General features: G+C 48.6%; 2 protein-coding genes across 3 annotated transcripts in view; both read left to right on the forward strand.

Annotated features, from left to right (window-relative positions):
• KIR3DL2 (killer cell immunoglobulin-like receptor, three domains, long cytoplasmic tail, 2) overlaps window positions 1–16,621 on the forward strand; it is a 33,555-nt gene extending 16,934 nt beyond the window's left edge. Inside the window, exon 10 of one of the 2 annotated variants that reach the window (XM_077975613.1) lies at window positions 16,183–16,621. In XM_077975613.1, coding sequence (XP_077831739.1) covers window positions 16,183–16,262 — 80 coding nt within the window. In that variant the 3' untranslated portion in view covers window positions 16,263–16,621. The remainder of the gene's footprint in view (window positions 1–16,182) is intronic. The other variant, XM_077975614.1, reaches the window with a different exon arrangement.
• Window positions 563–16,233, forward strand: KIR2DS4 (killer cell immunoglobulin like receptor, two Ig domains and short cytoplasmic tail 4). Its single transcript, NM_001043314.1, is given in 8 exon segments — window positions 563–596; window positions 2,652–2,687; window positions 5,453–5,752; window positions 7,279–7,563; window positions 10,846–10,898; window positions 15,234–15,338; window positions 15,801–15,853; window positions 15,953–16,233. Coding segments are annotated over 6 exon segments (735 nt in total). The 3' UTR covers window positions 15,261–15,338; window positions 15,801–15,853; window positions 15,953–16,233.
• Window positions 16,622–17,592: the final 971 nt, after the last annotated feature.

Consider the following 17,592-nt stretch of genomic DNA (forward strand, 5'->3'; position numbering starts at 1 on the left):
GACAAAATCCAGAATTTACATGTTGTGTTTTTTGCTAATAAAGTAGGATTCTAAGAGCATAAATAACTGCATAATCCTTCACTGGGAATTTAAATCATTTTCACTCCTTCTGGTTTAGTACTAGAAATTCAAGAAGGAAAATTAGACTGACTTTTTGTCACAATTACTCTGATAATGTTAATAGTATCTGTTAGATATTTTGCACATTACACATGAAGAAGAGTTTGAATTTCAGATAAAAACAACAAAAATACATCAAAAGTCTTTAATGTAACCCAGAATTCCATCATCTTGTGTTCGAAAGATTGGATCTGAGATGTGTTTTGAGCTGGTCATAGTGAATGAAGCAAGGTGGCAATTGTAGTCACAATAATTTCCAGGAAGCCATTTTCTGCTCTTGGCTGGAGGCTTGCTGGGCATCATGCAAGGTAGGAAGAGCCTGCGTACGTCACCCTCCCATGATGTGGTCAGCACGTCAACTGCATGGGCAGGGCGCCAGATAACATCCTGTGCACTGCTGAGCTGAGCTGGGGAGCAGCCGCCTGTCTGAACCGGCAGCACCATGTCGCTCATGGTCGTTAGCATGGCGTGTGTTGGTGAGTCCTGGAAGGGAATCGACGGAGGAAGCACTGGGTGGAGATCTGGGCCCGGAGGTGGAGATATGGGCCTAGAGGTGGAGATACGGGTCTAGAGGTGGCGTTACGGGCCTGGAGTGGAGATCTGGGCCTAGAGGTGGAGATATGGGTCTAGAGATGGAGTTATGGGCCTGAAGTGGAGATGTGGGCCTGGAGAGGAGATCTCGGCCTGGAGTGGAGATCTGGGCCTGGAGTGGGGATATGGTCCTGGAGTGGAGATCTTGGCCTGGAGTGGATATACGGGCCTGGAGGTGGAGTGATGGGCCTGGAGTGGCGATATGGGCCTGAAGTGGAGATATAAGCCTGGAGTGGAGATATGGGCCTGGAGTGGAGATATGGGCCAGGAGTGGAGATTTGGGCCTGGAGTGGAGATATGGGCCAGGAGTGGAGATATGAGCCTGGAGTGGAAATATGAGCCTGGAGTGGAGATATGGGCCTGGGGTGGAGATATGAGCCTGGAGTGGAGATTTGGGCCTGGAGTGGAGATATGGGCCTGGAATGAAATATGGGACTGGAGTGGAGATATGAGCCTAGAGTGGAGATAAGGGCCTGAAGTGGAGATATGAGCCTGGAGTGGAGATATGAGCCTGGAGTGGAGATATGGGCCTGGAGTGGAGATTTGGGCCTGGAGTGGAGATATGGGCCTGGAATGAAGATATGGGACTGGAGTGGAGATATGAGCTTGGAGTGGAGATATGGGCCAGTGGAGATACAGGTCTGGCATGGAGATCTGGGCCAAGAGTGGAGACCTGGGCCAGGAGTGGAGATATGGGTCTAGAGGTGGAGTTACGGGCCTGGAGTGGAGATATGGGCCTGGGGTGGAGATATGGGCCTGGAGTGGAGATATGGGCCTGGAGTGGAGATATGAGCCTGGAGTGGAGATATGGGCCTGGAGTGGAGATTTGGGCCTGGAGTGGAGATATGGGCCTGGAATGAAGATATGGGACTGGAGTGGAGATATGAGCTTGGAGTGGAGATATGGGCCAGTGGAGATACAGGTCTGGCATGGAGATCTGGGCCAAGAGTGGAGACCTGGGCCAGGAGTGGAGATATGGGTCTAGAGGTGGAGTTACGGGCCTGGAGTGGAGATATGGGCCTGGGGTGGAGATATGGGCCTGGAGTGGAGATATGGGCCTGGAGTGGAGATATGAGCCTGGAGTGGAGATATGGGCCTGGAGTGGAGATTTGGGCCTGGGGTGGAGATATGAGCCTGGAGTGGAGATATGAGCCTGGAGTGGAGATATGAGCCTGGAGTGGAGATTTGGGCCTGGAGTGGAGATATGAGCCTGGAATGAAGATATGGGACTGGAGTGGAGATATGAGCTTGGAGTGGAGATATGGGCCTGGAGTGGAGATATGGGCCTGGGGTGGAGATATGGGCCTAGAGTGGAGATATGGGCCTGGAGTGGAGATATGGGCCTGGGATGGAGATATGGGCCTGGAGTGGAGATATGGGCCTGGGATGGAGATTTGGGCCTGGAGTGGAGATATGGGCCTGGAATGAAGATATGGGACTGGAGTGGAGATATGAGCTTGGAGTGGAGATATGGGCCTGGAGTGGAGATATGGGCCTGGGGTGGAGATATGGGCCTAGAGTGGAGATATGGGCCTGGAGTGGAGATATGGGCCTGGGGTGGAGATATGGGCCTGGAGTGGAGATATGGGCCTGGGATGGAGATTTGGGCCTGGAGTGGAGATATGGGCCTGGAATGAAGATATGGGACTGGAGTGGAGATATGAGCTTGGAGTAGAGATATGGGCCTGGAGTGGAGATATGGGCCTGGGGTGGAGATCTGGGCCTGGGATGGAGATATGGGCCTGGAGTGGAGATCTGGGCCTGGAGGCTGGGTCTCTGCACAGCTGAGAGCCCTGTTCTTGGGGGCAGGTAGGCAGTGAGTGTGAGTTTACCTTCAGCCCAGGAAAAGCCTGGCTGCCAAGACTCACAGCCCAGTGGGGGCAGCAAGGGAGGCCTAGTTTTCCTGCAGATGGATCGTCCATCATGATCTTTCTTTCCAGGGTTCTTCTTGCTGCAGAGGGCCTGGCCACACACGGGTGAGTCCTTCCCCAAACGTTAGGGTGTCATCTCCCCACCTGAGAGGATTTTCCTGAAACAGGAGGGAAGTCCTGTCCAGGAGTCTCTCATCAATTAGGAAGAGGGGGCGCTCGGATACTCAACCCACAGTTCTGACCTCGCCCTCCCCAGCCTGTCTTTCCCTTGGCAGAGTCAAGTTCTGTGGGGACCAGGGTGAGACTGGGGTGCTCAAAGCTGGGGTGTGGAGGGGGGAAGTGCTAGGAACAGCAGGTCCTCTGAGGACAAAGGTGTAACTCACACCCTCCAGTGTTTCCATGACGGTCAGGGCTGCAGTGTGGCTGCTGTCATTCTACCAGAAGAGGTGGGGAAACCACAGCCATGGCCCTGACATTCCAAATCCGCTGATGGGGGCTCAGCTGTTTATTTTCGTTCAGGCATCGGCTGATATTCCATTCACAAAGGACATGCCCTCCACCCCATGTCTACCTTGTGTCGTTTTATGTGAGTAATCTTGCAGTATTAAAATCTAGGAGTCGCTTACTCAGCACTTGCTCAAAGTTCTCAGCTAACACTTTGTTGCAAGGAGACACCATGTCTTTGCGGGATGGGTCCTTCCTTTAGCCCTGGGCACCCAGGTGAGGTAGGAGCCATAGAAACGTGGAAAGCTAGGAGAATCTTCTGAGCACACGGAGGGTGGGGCGGTCCTCCTCTCTAAGGCGGGGCCTCCTTCTCCCCAAGGTGGTCAGGACAAGCCTTTGCTGTCGGCCTGGCTCAGTGCTATGATGTCTCCAGGACGTGACTCTTTGGTGTCACTCTTATCTTGGGTTTAACAGATTCAGTCCGTACAAGGAAGACGGAGTGCCTGTCCCTGAGCCCTACAACAGAATATTCTGGAACAGCTTCCTCATGGCACTTTGATCCCACACATGCAGGGACCTACAGATGTGGGGGTTCACACCCGCACTGCCCCAATGGGTGGTCGGCTCCCAGCAACCCCCTGGCGATCACGGTCACAGGTCAGAGGGCTCCTGTCTGGGCTTCTCCTTGTCCCACCTCCCGAATCCCAGAGCTTCTGCTGGGGGTGTCCGTCAGGATTTGGTCACTCAGGCCCTGACTTTATTTGGGGTAAAGGGGGATTGAATACATGGAAATCGGTGCTGTGATGGGAAGAATAACTGTCCCCAATGATGGCTACATTCTAATCCCTGGAGCCTGTGACTATTTATGCTATAGGGCAGGGGACTGAAGGGGAAGATGGAGCTCTGGTTGTTGATGAGTTGACCTTGAGATGGGGAGACGGCCTGGACTGTCCCACTAGGCTCAGTGTAATCACAAGGGACCACACGAGAGGAGAAGGATGAGGAGAGTGGGGATTAGAGCAGCATCGTGGGAGACTCCATCCGCTTTGAAGGTGTAGGAAGCCCATGGGTCACCAATGCAGGTGACCTATAGAGTCTGGAAAAGTCAAGAAACTGATTCTCCCAAGTCTCCAGAGGGAACGCAGCCCTGCAGATGCCTTGATTTTAGCCCAGGAAAAACAGGGTCCAATTTCTGTCTCCAGAAGTGGAGGGGTCAGTGTGTTTCTCCTGCTGCCATGCTTCTGATAATTTTCTACAGCGGCAACAGGAAACCAACACTGGAATCCAGGTCATGGACAAGTTAAGAAACGGCCCAAGGATAGCCAGGCGTGGTCGCAGGCACATGTAATCCTAGCGACTCGGGAGGCTGAGGCAGGAGAATCGCTTAAACCCAGGAGGCAGAGGTTACAGTAAGCTGAGACCACACCTCTTCACTCCAGCCTGGGCGAAGGAGTGAGACTCTGTCTCCAAAATTAATTAATTAATTAAACAAGCCAAACAAGGAGAAGGTTGGCAACCCCGAGATCAGCAAGGGCAGGACGCTGACGCCATCACCAGGTTCGATCCACATAGGGAGGGGTTGATAGTCCTCGAGCCAGCACCAGGAACCACCCTATGGAAGTTGGCACCATGGAGAAGGCACAGAGATGGCAAAAGCGGCTCCCAGTCACCACCAGGAACAGGGAGTGTGGACACTGGTGCCTGCCTTACTGATCAGTTCATACGTCCTGCCAAGGACTCCAATGTGTCCGAAAGAGATTGAACCAGGCTGCTAAGAGCCTGGACAGGCAGCCTGTCCTGTTTCCTCTTCCACCCCCACATAGACAGCAGGAAAGAGATTAGTGGGAAACAGATACAACAGCCCAAGACATGAGGCTGAGCCCAGTGGGAAGGGAATCAGGGGCTACTAGAGACAGAGAGACAGAGAAGAGGGAGGGAGACAGATGGAGGGACCTGCACCAGGAGTTAAGGGCACAGAAAAGAACATGGAGACACAGAGAGGAAGGAGAGAGACAGACACCAGGGAGGGGAAGCCTCACTCATTCCGGATCCTGTGGATGAGATGAAAAAGAGAGATGCGGCCGGGCGCGGTGGCTCAAGCCTGTAATCCCAGCACTTTGGGAGGCCAGGTGGATCACGAGGTCAGGAGATCGAGACCATCCTGGCTAATCCGGTGAAACCCCGTCTCTACTAAAAAATACAAAAAACTAGCCAGGCGAGGTGGCGGGCGTCTGTAGTCCCAGCTACTCGGGAGGCTGAGGCAGGGGAATGGCGTAAACCCGGGAGGCGGAGCTTGCAGTGAGCTAAGATCCGGTCACTGTACTCCAGCCTGGGGGACAGAGCGAGACTCCGTCTCAAAAAAAAAAAAAAAAAGAAAAGAAAAAAGAAAGAGAGACGCCTTCTAAACTCACAAATTCTCTTCCTAGGAGTCCACAGAAAACCTTCCCTCCTGGCCCTCCCAGGTCCCCTGGTGAAATCAGAAGAGACGGTCATCCTGCAGTGCTGGTCAGATATCAAGTTTGGGCACTTCCTTCTGCACCGAGTGGGGAAGTTTGAGGAGCCCTTGCATCTCATCGGAGAGCTCCATGATGGGGGCTCCAAGGCCAATGTCTCCATCAGTCCAGTGACACCTGCCCTGGCAGGGACCTACCAATGCTACGGTTCTGTCACTCACTCCCCCTATGTGTTGTCAGCTCCCAGTGACCCCCTGGACATCGTGATCACAGGTGAGAGTGTCCGGACATTCTTCTCATTGTCACTGGGACACAGAGTGAATGATCCTGGACTTGGAGGCCCAGGTGGTTGTAAGGAAAATGTGCATGAGATTCTTATGGAGAGAGACTGACTTGGCGAGGTCTGTACCAACAGAGACAGAGAAACAGGAGACACAAGCACAGACCAGGTGTCATAACAGAGGACAGACACAGGGGCCATACAGGGAGGTAGAAAAGAGAGAAAGAGTTAAAGGGGACACTCAGACAGACAGACATGTCCCAGAGAGAGGCGTCCTTCCATGTTGACTTTGTTCAGAGACCTGGCACAGGTTAGAAGTTTCATTTCTGTTTTACCTCCACAAAGTGTTCTCTACCAGGAGAACCGAAAGACACCCACATTTCTGACCTGAGTTGGCCCCTGTGGCCTCAGGCCTTGTGGCACCTACAGATGCCGTGTTGATTCTGACACCTCTGCCTTGTGTGCAGGGGAGAGTCATCGTCCCAGGATATCGTGGCCCCAGAACACCAACCCCTGTGTGCCTTGTGAACTTGGGGTCCCCACACTGGATTCTGAGGCTCATATTCCAAATAATCCCACATATGATAGGATTGCTGAGAGACATAGAGAGAAATCAGGGGCATCAAAAGCAAAGGTATAAACACACAGAGAATGAACCAGAAGAAGGGGATTGAGAGACTCACAGACACATAAAGAGAAAAGAGGGCAGATAAGTGGAGAGAATGATGGAAGGGAGCAGAGAAAAGCTCCAAAATTAGAGTCCTGAGGGAGAGGCCCAAGGACAGAGAAAGGGAGATGTGCGGATGAATTACAGAGATTCCAAAGAGAACTAGAGAGACCAAGAGGCAGAGAAAAACAGATGATAGATAGATAGATAGATAGATATAGAGAGATGATAAATAGTTAGGTGACAGATAATAGATAGGTTATAGATACATAAATGATGATTGCTTGTTTCATTGATTAATAGATGATACATAGAGATGACGATGATGAAGATAAATAAATAGATGATACATGGAGAGAGATAGAGAGGCAGAGAGAGAAATCAGAGACAGAGAGAGATGATACATAGATATAGATAATAGATGATTGACGGATAGATAGACAATTGATAGAGAGATAAATAGATGATACATAGATATACATGACAGATAATTTATAGATAGACACTGAATAGATCAATAGATAACATATAGAAATATGCAGAAAGTTATGAACAGGACACAAAGTGAGAAACTTAGAATTAATAAAAAGTAACATCAAGTCAACAATCCAAGGAGGATCAGAGAGAAGAAAACAATACAAAAAGGGAAAACGCACCTCGGGCTGGGGAAGTGAGGTCAGAGACCTAGAGAGACAGAGAAGGTGGAAGGAGGAAACAGACATGAAGAGAGACGGGGTGAGGGTGACAGAGAGCATTAGGTCATAGAGCAGGGCAGGGAGCTCTCAGCTCAGATGTGAGGGGAGCTGGGACAGGGAAGAACCTCCCTGAGGAAACTGCCTCTTCTCCTTCCAGGTCTATATGAGAAACCTTCTCTCTCAGCCCAGCCGGGCCCCACGGTTCAGGCAGGAGAGAACGTGACCTTGTCCTGCAGCTCCTGGCGCTCCTTTGACATGTACCATCTATCCAGGGAGGGGGAGACCCATGAACTTAGGCTCCCTGCAGTGCCCAGTGTCCATGGAACGTTCCAGGCCGACTTCCCTCTGGGACCCATGGAGGGACCTACAGATGCTTCGGTTCTTTCCGTGCCCCACCCTTCGAGTGGTCAGACCCGAGTGACCCACTGCCCGTTTCTGTCACAGCTGAGGAAAGCCCATGCCTGTCCCATGTCTTACGATCCTAGAGCCATAGTTGAGGAGCTTCCTGCTGATGATGGAAAGAAGCATGGACAGATGCAGAGAGACGAAGCCTGGGTGTGAGGGGGGAATCAGGGCACAGCATGGCAGAGAGGGCACCTCCAAACCCTCCTGCGTGGCCTGCGTGGTTGTCCGCGGTCAGGGCTCCAGGCACCCAGGCAGATGGAGAAAGCGGTCAGGACAGACCCAGAGGAGGGAGACTGGGCTCGGTTTGGGGAGATCAGAGGTTCCCTCGGCCCCTCAATCTTACTCATTCACCAGAAGCCCACCCTGGCCTCTCACCCACAGAGAGATGTCATCACCAGCAAACCCTAGAACTGTTTCCTCTTTGTTTGAAAAATTATTTATTGAGGTTAAATACACCTATATAGTTTACCACTTTTAACAATTTTTTTTTTGAGGCGGAGTCTACCTCTGTCCCCTATGCTGGAGTACAGTGGCACAATCTTGGCTCACTGCAACCTCCGCCTCCTGGGTTCAAGCAATTCTCCTGCCTCAGCCACCTGAGTAGCCGCTACTACAGGCGTGCACCACCAGGCCAGGCTACTTTTTGTATTTTTAGTAGAGACAGGGTTTCACCATATTGGTCGGGTTGGTCTCGAACTCCTGACCACGTGATCCGCCCGCCTCGGCCTCCCAAAGTGCTGGGATTACAGGTGTGAGCCACCACGCCCAGCCACCTTTACCATTTTTAAGTGTAAAGTCAAGTGGTCATAAATACATTTATATATTTATGTGTGTGTGTGTGTATACATATATGTGTATATATGTGTGTGTGTATATGTGTATATATATATGTGTGTGTGTATATGTGTATATATATGTGTGTGCATATATATGTATATTTTTAACCCTCCTCCCTTTTCTTCCGGGCCTCTGGTAGCCACCATTCTACTCTCTACCTTCATGAGATCACCTTTTATCTCCCGCCTATGGGTGAGAAATGGGAATCTTTGTAATGACCTCCAGTTCCATCCATGTGGCTGCAAATGTCAGGGTGTTACTGTCTCTATGGATGAGTAGTCTCCACTGTGTGTATGTACTACATTCTCTCTATCCGTTCACCCACTGATGGGCAGGTAGGTTGTCTCCATGTCCTGGCTACTGTGAACAGTGCTGGACCAATCATACGAGCGCAGATATTACTTCGATATACTGATTTCCTTTCCTTTGGATATAAACCCAGTAGTGAAATTGCTAGATACTATGAAAGTTCTCTTTTTAGTTTTTCGTTTGTTGTTTTGGTTTTGGTTTTTGAGACAGTTTCCCTCTGTGCCCAGGCTGGAGTTCAAGTGATGTGATCTTGCCTCATTGCAACCTCCATCTCCTGGGTTCAAACGATTTTCCTGCCTCAGCCTCCCTAGTAGCTGGGATTACAGGTGCATGCCACCATGCCTGGCTACTTTTTGTACTCTTTAGTACAGATGGGGTTTCCCCATGTTGGCCAGGATGCTTTCAAACTCAAGACCTCAAGTGAGGCGCCTGCCTCAGTCTCGCAAAGTGCTGGGATTACAGGTGGGAGCCACTGTGCCCAATCTCTTTTTAGTTATTTAAAGGACTTCCATACTTTTCTCCGTAATGGCTGTACTAATTTACATTCCTACCAACAGGGTACCAGGGTTCTCCTTTCTCTACCACCTTGCCAGCATTTGTTTTGCCTGTCTTGCAGCTAAAAGCCATTTTATTTTATTTTATTTTATTTTATTTTATTTTATGTATTTTGAGAGGGAGTTTTGCTCTTGTCACCCAGGCTGGAGTGCAGTGGCGCGATCTCAGCTCACCACAACCTCCACCTCCCGGGTTCAAGTGATTGTCCTGCCTCAGCCTCTCGAATAGCTGGGACTACAGGAATGCGCCACCACGCGCAGCTAATTTTTACATTTTTAGTAGAAACAGTGTTTCTCCAAGTGGGTCAGGCTGGTCTCAAACTCCCGATCTCAGGTGATTCGCCCACCTCAGGCTCTCAAAGTGCTAGGATGATAGATGTGAGCCACCACGCCCAGCCTAAAAGCCATTTTAATGGGGTGAGATGACAACTCACTTTGATTTTAATTTGCATTTTTCTAATGATGTGATACTGAGCACTTTTTCATATGCGGGGAAATTTCAGGTCTTTTGCTCCTTTTTAATTAAATCATTTGTTTTATTGAGTTGTTTAAGCTTCTTATATGTCTAGTTATTAATCCCGTCTCAGATGCATAGTTTGCACATATTTGCTCCCAATCTGTGGGTTGTCTCTTCACTTTGTTGGTTAATGTTTAGCGGTGCAGAAGCTGCTTAGTTTGATGTAATCCCAATGGTCTATTTTTTGCTTTGATTACTTGTGTTTTTAAGGTTTTAAACAAAATGTCTTTCCTCAGACAAATGTCCTGGAGCATTTCCCCAAGACTTTCTACTATGTGTTTCATAGGTTCAGCCTTAGACTCACATCTATAATCCATTTTTATTTGATTTTTGTGTATGGTGAGAGGTAGAGGTGCAGTTTCATTCCTCTGCATGTAGATATCCAGTTTTCCCTGCATGGTTTACTAAAAAGTCTGTCCTTTCCTGATTGTAAGTTCTTGGCACCTTTGTCAAAGTCCATTGGATGGGCTGGGCACGGTGGTTCACACCTGCAATTCCAGCACTTTGGGAGGCCGAGGCAGGTGGATCACCTGAGGCCAAGAGTTCAAGATCAGCCTGGCCAACATAGTGAAACATCGTCTGTACTAAAAATACAAAAATTAGCTGAGCATGGTGGTCAGCGCCTGTAATACCACTACTCAGGAGTTTGAGGCAAAAGAATTGATTGAACCCAGGAGGCTGAGGTTGCAGTGAACCGAGATTGCACCTCTGCACTCCAACCTGGGTGACAGAGCGAGATTCCGTCTCAAAAGAGAAAAAAAAAAAAAAATCATTGGATGTAAATGCATGGATTATATCTGTGTTCTTCATTCTGCTCCGTTGTTCTATGTGCCTTTCTTTATGCCAATGCCATGCTGTTTTGCTTACTAAAGCTCTGTAACATATTTTTAGATCAGGTAGAGTGATGCTCCTGTTTTCTTTTTATACCTTGAACTCTCAAGACAGTGGGCATCACATACAAACATTATGGAGAAAAGGATCCCAGGATTCCCAGGGCCCAATATTAAATAACAGAGTGTTGGCCATGAACCAACCTCAAATATTTCCATTGAGTAGAGGACAGGCAGCCTCATTTCCTCACCTCTCTCCTGTCTTGTGTTCTAGGGAACTCTTCAAATGGTTGGCCTTCACCCACTGAACCAAGTTCCAAAACTGGTGAGTACAGAACCCTCTTATATCTGCTTTTGGGAACCTGGGGAGTTGGAAGCCTTGGATTCAGGCGTTGACTCAGCATCTCGCAGCTCTGACATTGTGGGCCTGTCTTCCACCATCTCTGAACTCCAGATACTCCAACAGTGAAAGGGATCTGGGCCCAACACAGGGCTCAGTGAAATCTCTTAATCTCTAATTTTATGGAGATGAGACCTCCTACAAGCTAGAAGAATGACTGCCTATCTGACATCCTTCTCAGGAAAAATACAGTGCTTGTTCTCCCTGCATTCCTAACTGGAGGATAAATTCCTGGGGGCTTGACAGAGGGAAAGGAAGGGAACATCTGATGAGGGCCAGGGGTTTTAGAGAAGTTCCACTTGCCAAAGAATGAGCTCCTGTTGGTCATGAGGCAACCCTGGCTGACTCAGCAGAGCAAGAGCCTTGAGTAACAGAGAACAGAGCTTATGCACGCACACTTCGACTCACTGACTCATTCAGCCATGGCCCCATGCTCAGGCTGTGCAGCTGGAATCCTTTCCTACTGTTGCCATAACAAATTTCCACAAGATTCGTGGGTGAAAACAAAATGGTTTTTTAATTATCTTACAGTGCTGTAGCTCAAAGGATGAAATGCATCTTACTGGGCTAAAATCAGGTGACAGCAAGGCTGCCTTCCTTCTGAAGGTTCCAGGCAAGAATTTGCTTCTCACTTGTCCCAGCTTCTAAAGGCTCCCACATCCCTTGGCTCCTGGTGCCCTTCCTCCTTCCTCAAAACCCACAAAGACTGGTCACATCTCACATGGCATCACTCAGACCCTTCTTCCTTACCACACTTCTTTCTCTGAATGCTGCTCTCCCTTCTTCTTCATCTTTGGAAAACTTGGGGATTCTATTGGGTTCACCAAGATGAAAATCCATCATAATCTCCCTGAAATCATCCAGGATACCCTTGTCTTAAGTTCAGCTGATTAGCAACCGTAATTCTGTCTGCAATCTTCATTCCTCCTTTCCATGTAAAATAACATATTCACAAGCTATGGAGGCTAGGACAGGGACATTTTGGAGTGGGACAGCGTTCTCCTGCCTTCCACAAACAGGAAACAAGATGCATTTGGCCTCTGCTCTTGGGACACTGATATTGCAGATGGTTAAATGGGAGGGCAGAAAATGAATGCACAAGTGTACCAATAAATGAATGATCCATTGGAAAGCATCTGTGCAAGAAATCTATTTGCTTGTTCGTTTGTTTATCGAGACGGAGTCTCCCTCTGTCTTCCAGGCTACAGTGCAGTGGCACCATCTCTGCTCACTGCAACCTGTGCCTCCTGGGTTCAAGTGATTCTCCTGCCTCAGCCTCTCGAGTAGCTGGGATTACAGGCAACCACGACCACGCCCGGCTAATTCTGTTTGTATATTTTTTGTAGAGAGGATGTTTCACCATGTTGGCCAAGCTTGTCTGAAACTCCCAACCTCAAGTGATCTGACCATCTCAGCCTCCCAAAGTACTGGGATTACAGGTGTGAGCCACTGTGCCCAGCCAGAATTTAAAATAAATAATAGATAATGCTGAGTGTATAATTTTGGATGACAGAGAAGGTCTCACTAATCAGATATTTGTGACATTAATGAAAAAGATGGATTGAATCCCTGGAAGACTGGCGGAAGGATTTTCCGCACACAGCTGTCAGCCTTGAAGGCACAAAGGTGAAAACAATCTTATGTGGAAGGAAGAGGCTCTGCCTGAAACGCTGGGAATGAGATGGGGAGAATCACTGGAAAGAGAGGAGAGCACACTGGGTACACAGGAAACTAAAGAGGAACAAGGAGTGTGTGTTTTATACTCACAGCCATTGGATTCACCTCAGGGTAACTAGGAATCCCTACATGATTAATAGTGACTGACATGAACATAAGGGAGGCCCAGGTGCGTAACTGGAATCTAGGAGACTGTGGAAAAGGCAATTCCCACCTCACTGGTGAAATGTGGTGCTGATTTAGACACTAAATGAATGAAGGACATGGATATAAGATATGTTTGTGAGGTAGAATCATTTGCAGGGAGGACTCGCTGGGTTTGATTTTCCTAGTTGTTTAATCCTTGCTTAATTAAATTCTTTCTGAGATTTATTCCTCCTGCATGTAAATCAATACCTGGCAGAGGAGTGACAGATAGATGAGGGGTGGTAGAAATGAAGGGACCTAATTACAACATAATATACAAGACTGTGAACGGTTGCTCATGCCTCTAACCCAGCACTGCAGGAGGCCAAGGCAGGTGGATTCCATGAAGTCAGGAGTTCAAGACCAGCCTGGCCAACATGGTGAAACCCTATCTCTAATAAAAATACAAATATTAGCTGAGCATGGTGGTGCATGCCTGTAATCCCAGCTCCTACTCTGGAGGAGGAAGCAGGAGAATGACTTCAACCCAGGAGGTGGAGGTTGCAGTGAGTCGAGATCACATCACTGCACTCCAACCTGGGTGACTCAAGGAGACTCCGTCTCAAAGAATAAAAATAAGAAATGCATAAATATAATGTAACACACATGAATGACAATGGCACCTGGATTACCATCATCATTTTCCTATTTCTCTATAATTACTTCTTTGATCATTTATCTTATCCATTAGGCAATCAGCCTAAAACCTCTTCCCCATTTGCTTTCTGTGAGCGTGAAATAATATAGAAAATATGAAAACTCCCTGATCCCACCAGCACAGGTCCTGGAATAGAGGAAGTGCTCTGCTCATCGCAAAATGCTGGCCCCCTCACCCAAATCCCCCACCTTACCCCTACTTCCAATCACCTGTGGAGATTCAGATAGACCATGGGGAGGTAAACACTAATACTACTTGCAGTGAGTTCAGATCTTGGAATCAGAGATCAGCACCAGCACTAGCTCCTGGTCCCCTTTCCTACTAATCCACGGAAGGACAGGTTGTATTGAAGCAATAGATGGTGGAGGGCATTGTCCTTCCCCCAGCTTCTCGTGTAGAACAGCAACCTAATATATGACTCCCGAGATCACAAAGAGTAGCACGTTTCCAACGGGCTTCAACGCTATTTCCTGGCTGTTTGACATAAGAGAATTCTGCTTCGTGTTTTTGATCTTGATTTCACTTTTCTTTCCTTTTCTTGGAGAATGTAAGTTGTTTGAGTCAGGAGTGCTGTGCATGTAGAAATCCTAAAGCACATTCACTGTGCATGAATCCCAGTTCAGTCTTCCCAGAGAAGACTCTAAACACCTCCTGTACTGCACCTGGGGCTATGCCAATTCCTATCACTCACCGTCACTCCAGGGAGACAGAACACACAGAGAATATGTGACATAAGCAGGTTCATTACTAACACAAAAGCAGCAAGTGACAACTGAAGCATTTATTTCTATGTGAGCCAGTCCCCCAAGGCTCAGAAAAGCTGCTCAGGACATATAGAATCACCCCATATGCAGTGTATCTGGGGGAACCCGAGAATCAGCCCAGCCTGGGTTTTGTACCCTGGAGCCACAGGAAGCACTGAGCTAAAGCACTGCATGGCGTCCTCCTCTGGGAAGAACAGGAAGACAGCCCAGCCTGGGTTTTGTACCCTGGAGCCACAGGAAGCACTGAGCTAAAGCACTGCATGACGTCCTCCTCTGGGAAGAACAAGAAGACAGCCCAGGCCGTTCTGGGACGTTCCTCCTGATTTCACGATGCTAATGTCTTAGTCCATTTTTGTTGCTATAAAAGAACACTTGAGCTTGGGTAACTTCTAAAGATAAGGGATTTATTTGCCTCACAGTTCTGCAGGCTGTACTAGAAGCATGGCACCAGCATCTATTTCTTGTAATGACCTCAGTCTGCTCCCACTCTGGCAGAAGGGAAGGAGGGTCTCTGTGTGCAGAGACCAGAGAGATCACACGGCAAGAGAGGGAGCAAGGGGGAGGGGGAGCGATGGAGCTTCCAAGCTCTGTTTAAAAACCAATTCTCCAGGAACTAATAGAGGGAGAACTTGCTAACCCCGTCGTATGGGACAGCATTAATCTATGCATGATGGATCCACCTCCATGACCCAAATACGTCCCAATAGCCCCAACCTCCCACATTGGGGGTTAAATTTCAATGTGCTGTTTGAAGGGGTCAAGCATCTAAACTAAAGCAGTTGTATATTCAGCACATTCTATGGTTACTATGAGAGCTATAACTGAGAAAGCAGGAGAAACCTGGGTCTCCCACCATGTGGGTGCACGTCCTAAAGAGACGTTGTATATGGCTACCTGTCAATCAAGAAATGCGAGACAATCCATAGAGAGGAACTGCTGTGATTAGCTTCTTGTTGGTGCCTCGTCTTCCTCCAGGTATCCCCAGACACCTGCATGTTCTGATTGTGTCCTCAGTGGTCATGATTCTCTTCACCATCCTCTTCTTCTTTCTCCTGCATCGCTGGTGCTCCAATGAAAAGGGTAAGTCTCACGAAGCGGAGGCCACAGACCTCAGGGCCAAGTGGGGAAGCGGGATGGGAGCACGCAGGTGTGTGTTTCTCACTGGCAGGATGGTCTCTGGCCCAAGGCAGGAGCCACAGAGGCAGGGATTTCTAGAGAGAGCACCAGACGCCCTGTCCCTGCCTTCAGCTCACAGACCATTGCCTGATTCTGAACTGTATCCTCATGTCCCTGCAGCCACTGACATCCAGGAGAAGGTTCCATGACAGGCAGAAAGTGGGAGACAGAATCAATGGGATGGAAATTGAGAGCTATTTATGGGATGGGTCCTTGAACTAAGAGAGATAGAATGTCTGAGTCTGGCTGTTGGCAGCTGAGGGACCTCAGGCACCTACGGCCTCCCCCTGTGTGTTGGGCTCTGCACATGAAATGAGGACCCAGACGTGCCCTCTCAGCTGTTTTGATGACTTTTGTCTCCTACAGATGCTGCTGTAATGGACCAAGAGCCTGCTGGGGACAGAACAGTGAATCCGGAGGTAGGTCCTCCTTGGCCCAGCCTCGTGGATACTGCTTTATTCCCTAATAGTCCTGAAGAATGTGAGCCCCTCCCTCACTCAACATTTCCCTCTCTCCAGGACTCTGATGAACAATACCCTCAGGAGGTGACATACGCACAGTTGGATCACTGCGTTTTCACACAGGGAAAAATCACTCGCCCTTCTCAGAGGTCCAAGAGACCCCCAACAGATACCAGCGTGTACATAGAGCTTCCAGATGCTGAGCCCAGATCGAAAGTTGACCACAGTCAGGCCTTGAGGGGGTCCTCCAGGGAGACAACAGCCCTGTCTCAAACCCAGCTTGCCAGTTCCAATGTACCAGCCGCAGGAATCTGAAGGTGTGAGTCTGCATCTTAGGGCATCGCTCTTCCTCACACCACGAATCTGAACGTGCCTCTCTCTCGCTTACAAATGTCTAAGGTCCCCACTGCCTGCTGCGAGAAAACACACTCCTTTGCTTAGCCCACAATTCTCCACTTCACTTGACCCCTGCCCACCTCTCCAACCTACTGGCTTACTTCCTAGTCCTACTGGAGGCTGCAGTCACACCAAGGAACTCACAATTCCAAACATACGAGAGGCTCCCTCTTAACACGGCACTTAGACATGTGCTGTTCCACCTTCCCTCATGCTGTTCCACCTCCCCTCAGACTATCTTTCAGCCTTCTGTCAGCAGTAAAACTTACAAATTTTTAAAAATAATTTCAATGTAGTTGCCTCTTCTTCAAATAAACATGTCTACCCTCATGGTTTCAGTAATGTGACTCTTTTCTTGCCAAAAGTTTCCGGTGTTATCATTACTATGTCCATGTAACCCCATCTGTCCTCCACTGGGTTCTCACCCCTGGACTCTGAGCTTCTGGAAGCAGGTGGAGCCTGATTCGTCTCCAGGACTCCAATTTCATCCAAAAATGCAGCACATAGGAGGTTGCAAGGATCGTGAATCAGATGAACAAGTGATATTCTTACTCTCTGCAGACCTGGAAAGCTGGCAGAGCCATTCCAAGATGAAACATTTGTAGAGTCATAGGCCTTGTTAGTCTCATCTCCATGGGGACACATGTCCACACATCATCTTTCATACCATAAATACACAGTCGCTCCTCTAGATCTGTGGGGTTTACAGGTGTTTATTAAACCAACTATAAATCAAAAATATTCAGAGAAAATATACAAAGTTTCAAAAGCAAAACTATGTTGAATGGACACAAATGGAGTGGTATGTATGCTGTGTCAGGAATTATAAATAATCTAGAGATGATTTCATGTATACATGAGGGTGTGCATGGGTTATATGCAATTGCTATGCCTTTTTTGTTTTGTTTTGTTTGTTTGTTTGTTTTTCGGAGTCTCACTCTCTCACCCAGGCTGGAGTGCAGTGGCACGATCTCAGCTCACTGCAACTTCTGCCTCCCAGGTTCAAGTGGTTCTCTTGCCTCAGCCTCCCCAGTAGCTAGGATTACAGGCACGTGCCACCATGCACAGATAAATTTTTTTTCTTTGTATTTTTAGCAGAGGCTGGGTTTCACTACGTTGAGCAGGCTGTTCTCGAACTCCTGATCGCATGATCCACCCAACTCAGCCTCCCAAAGTGTTGGGATTACAGGCGCGAGCCACCACGCCCAGCTTCACTGTGCCATTTCATGCAAGAGGCTTGAGCATCTGCAGATTTTGGCATCTGAATGGGGATCCTGGAACCAATCACCCAGGAATAGTGA

This window comes from Macaca mulatta, chromosome 19, assembly GCF_049350105.2.
Source record: "Macaca mulatta isolate MMU2019108-1 chromosome 19, T2T-MMU8v2.0, whole genome shotgun sequence".
NCBI lineage: Eukaryota > Metazoa > Chordata > Mammalia > Primates > Cercopithecidae > Macaca > Macaca mulatta.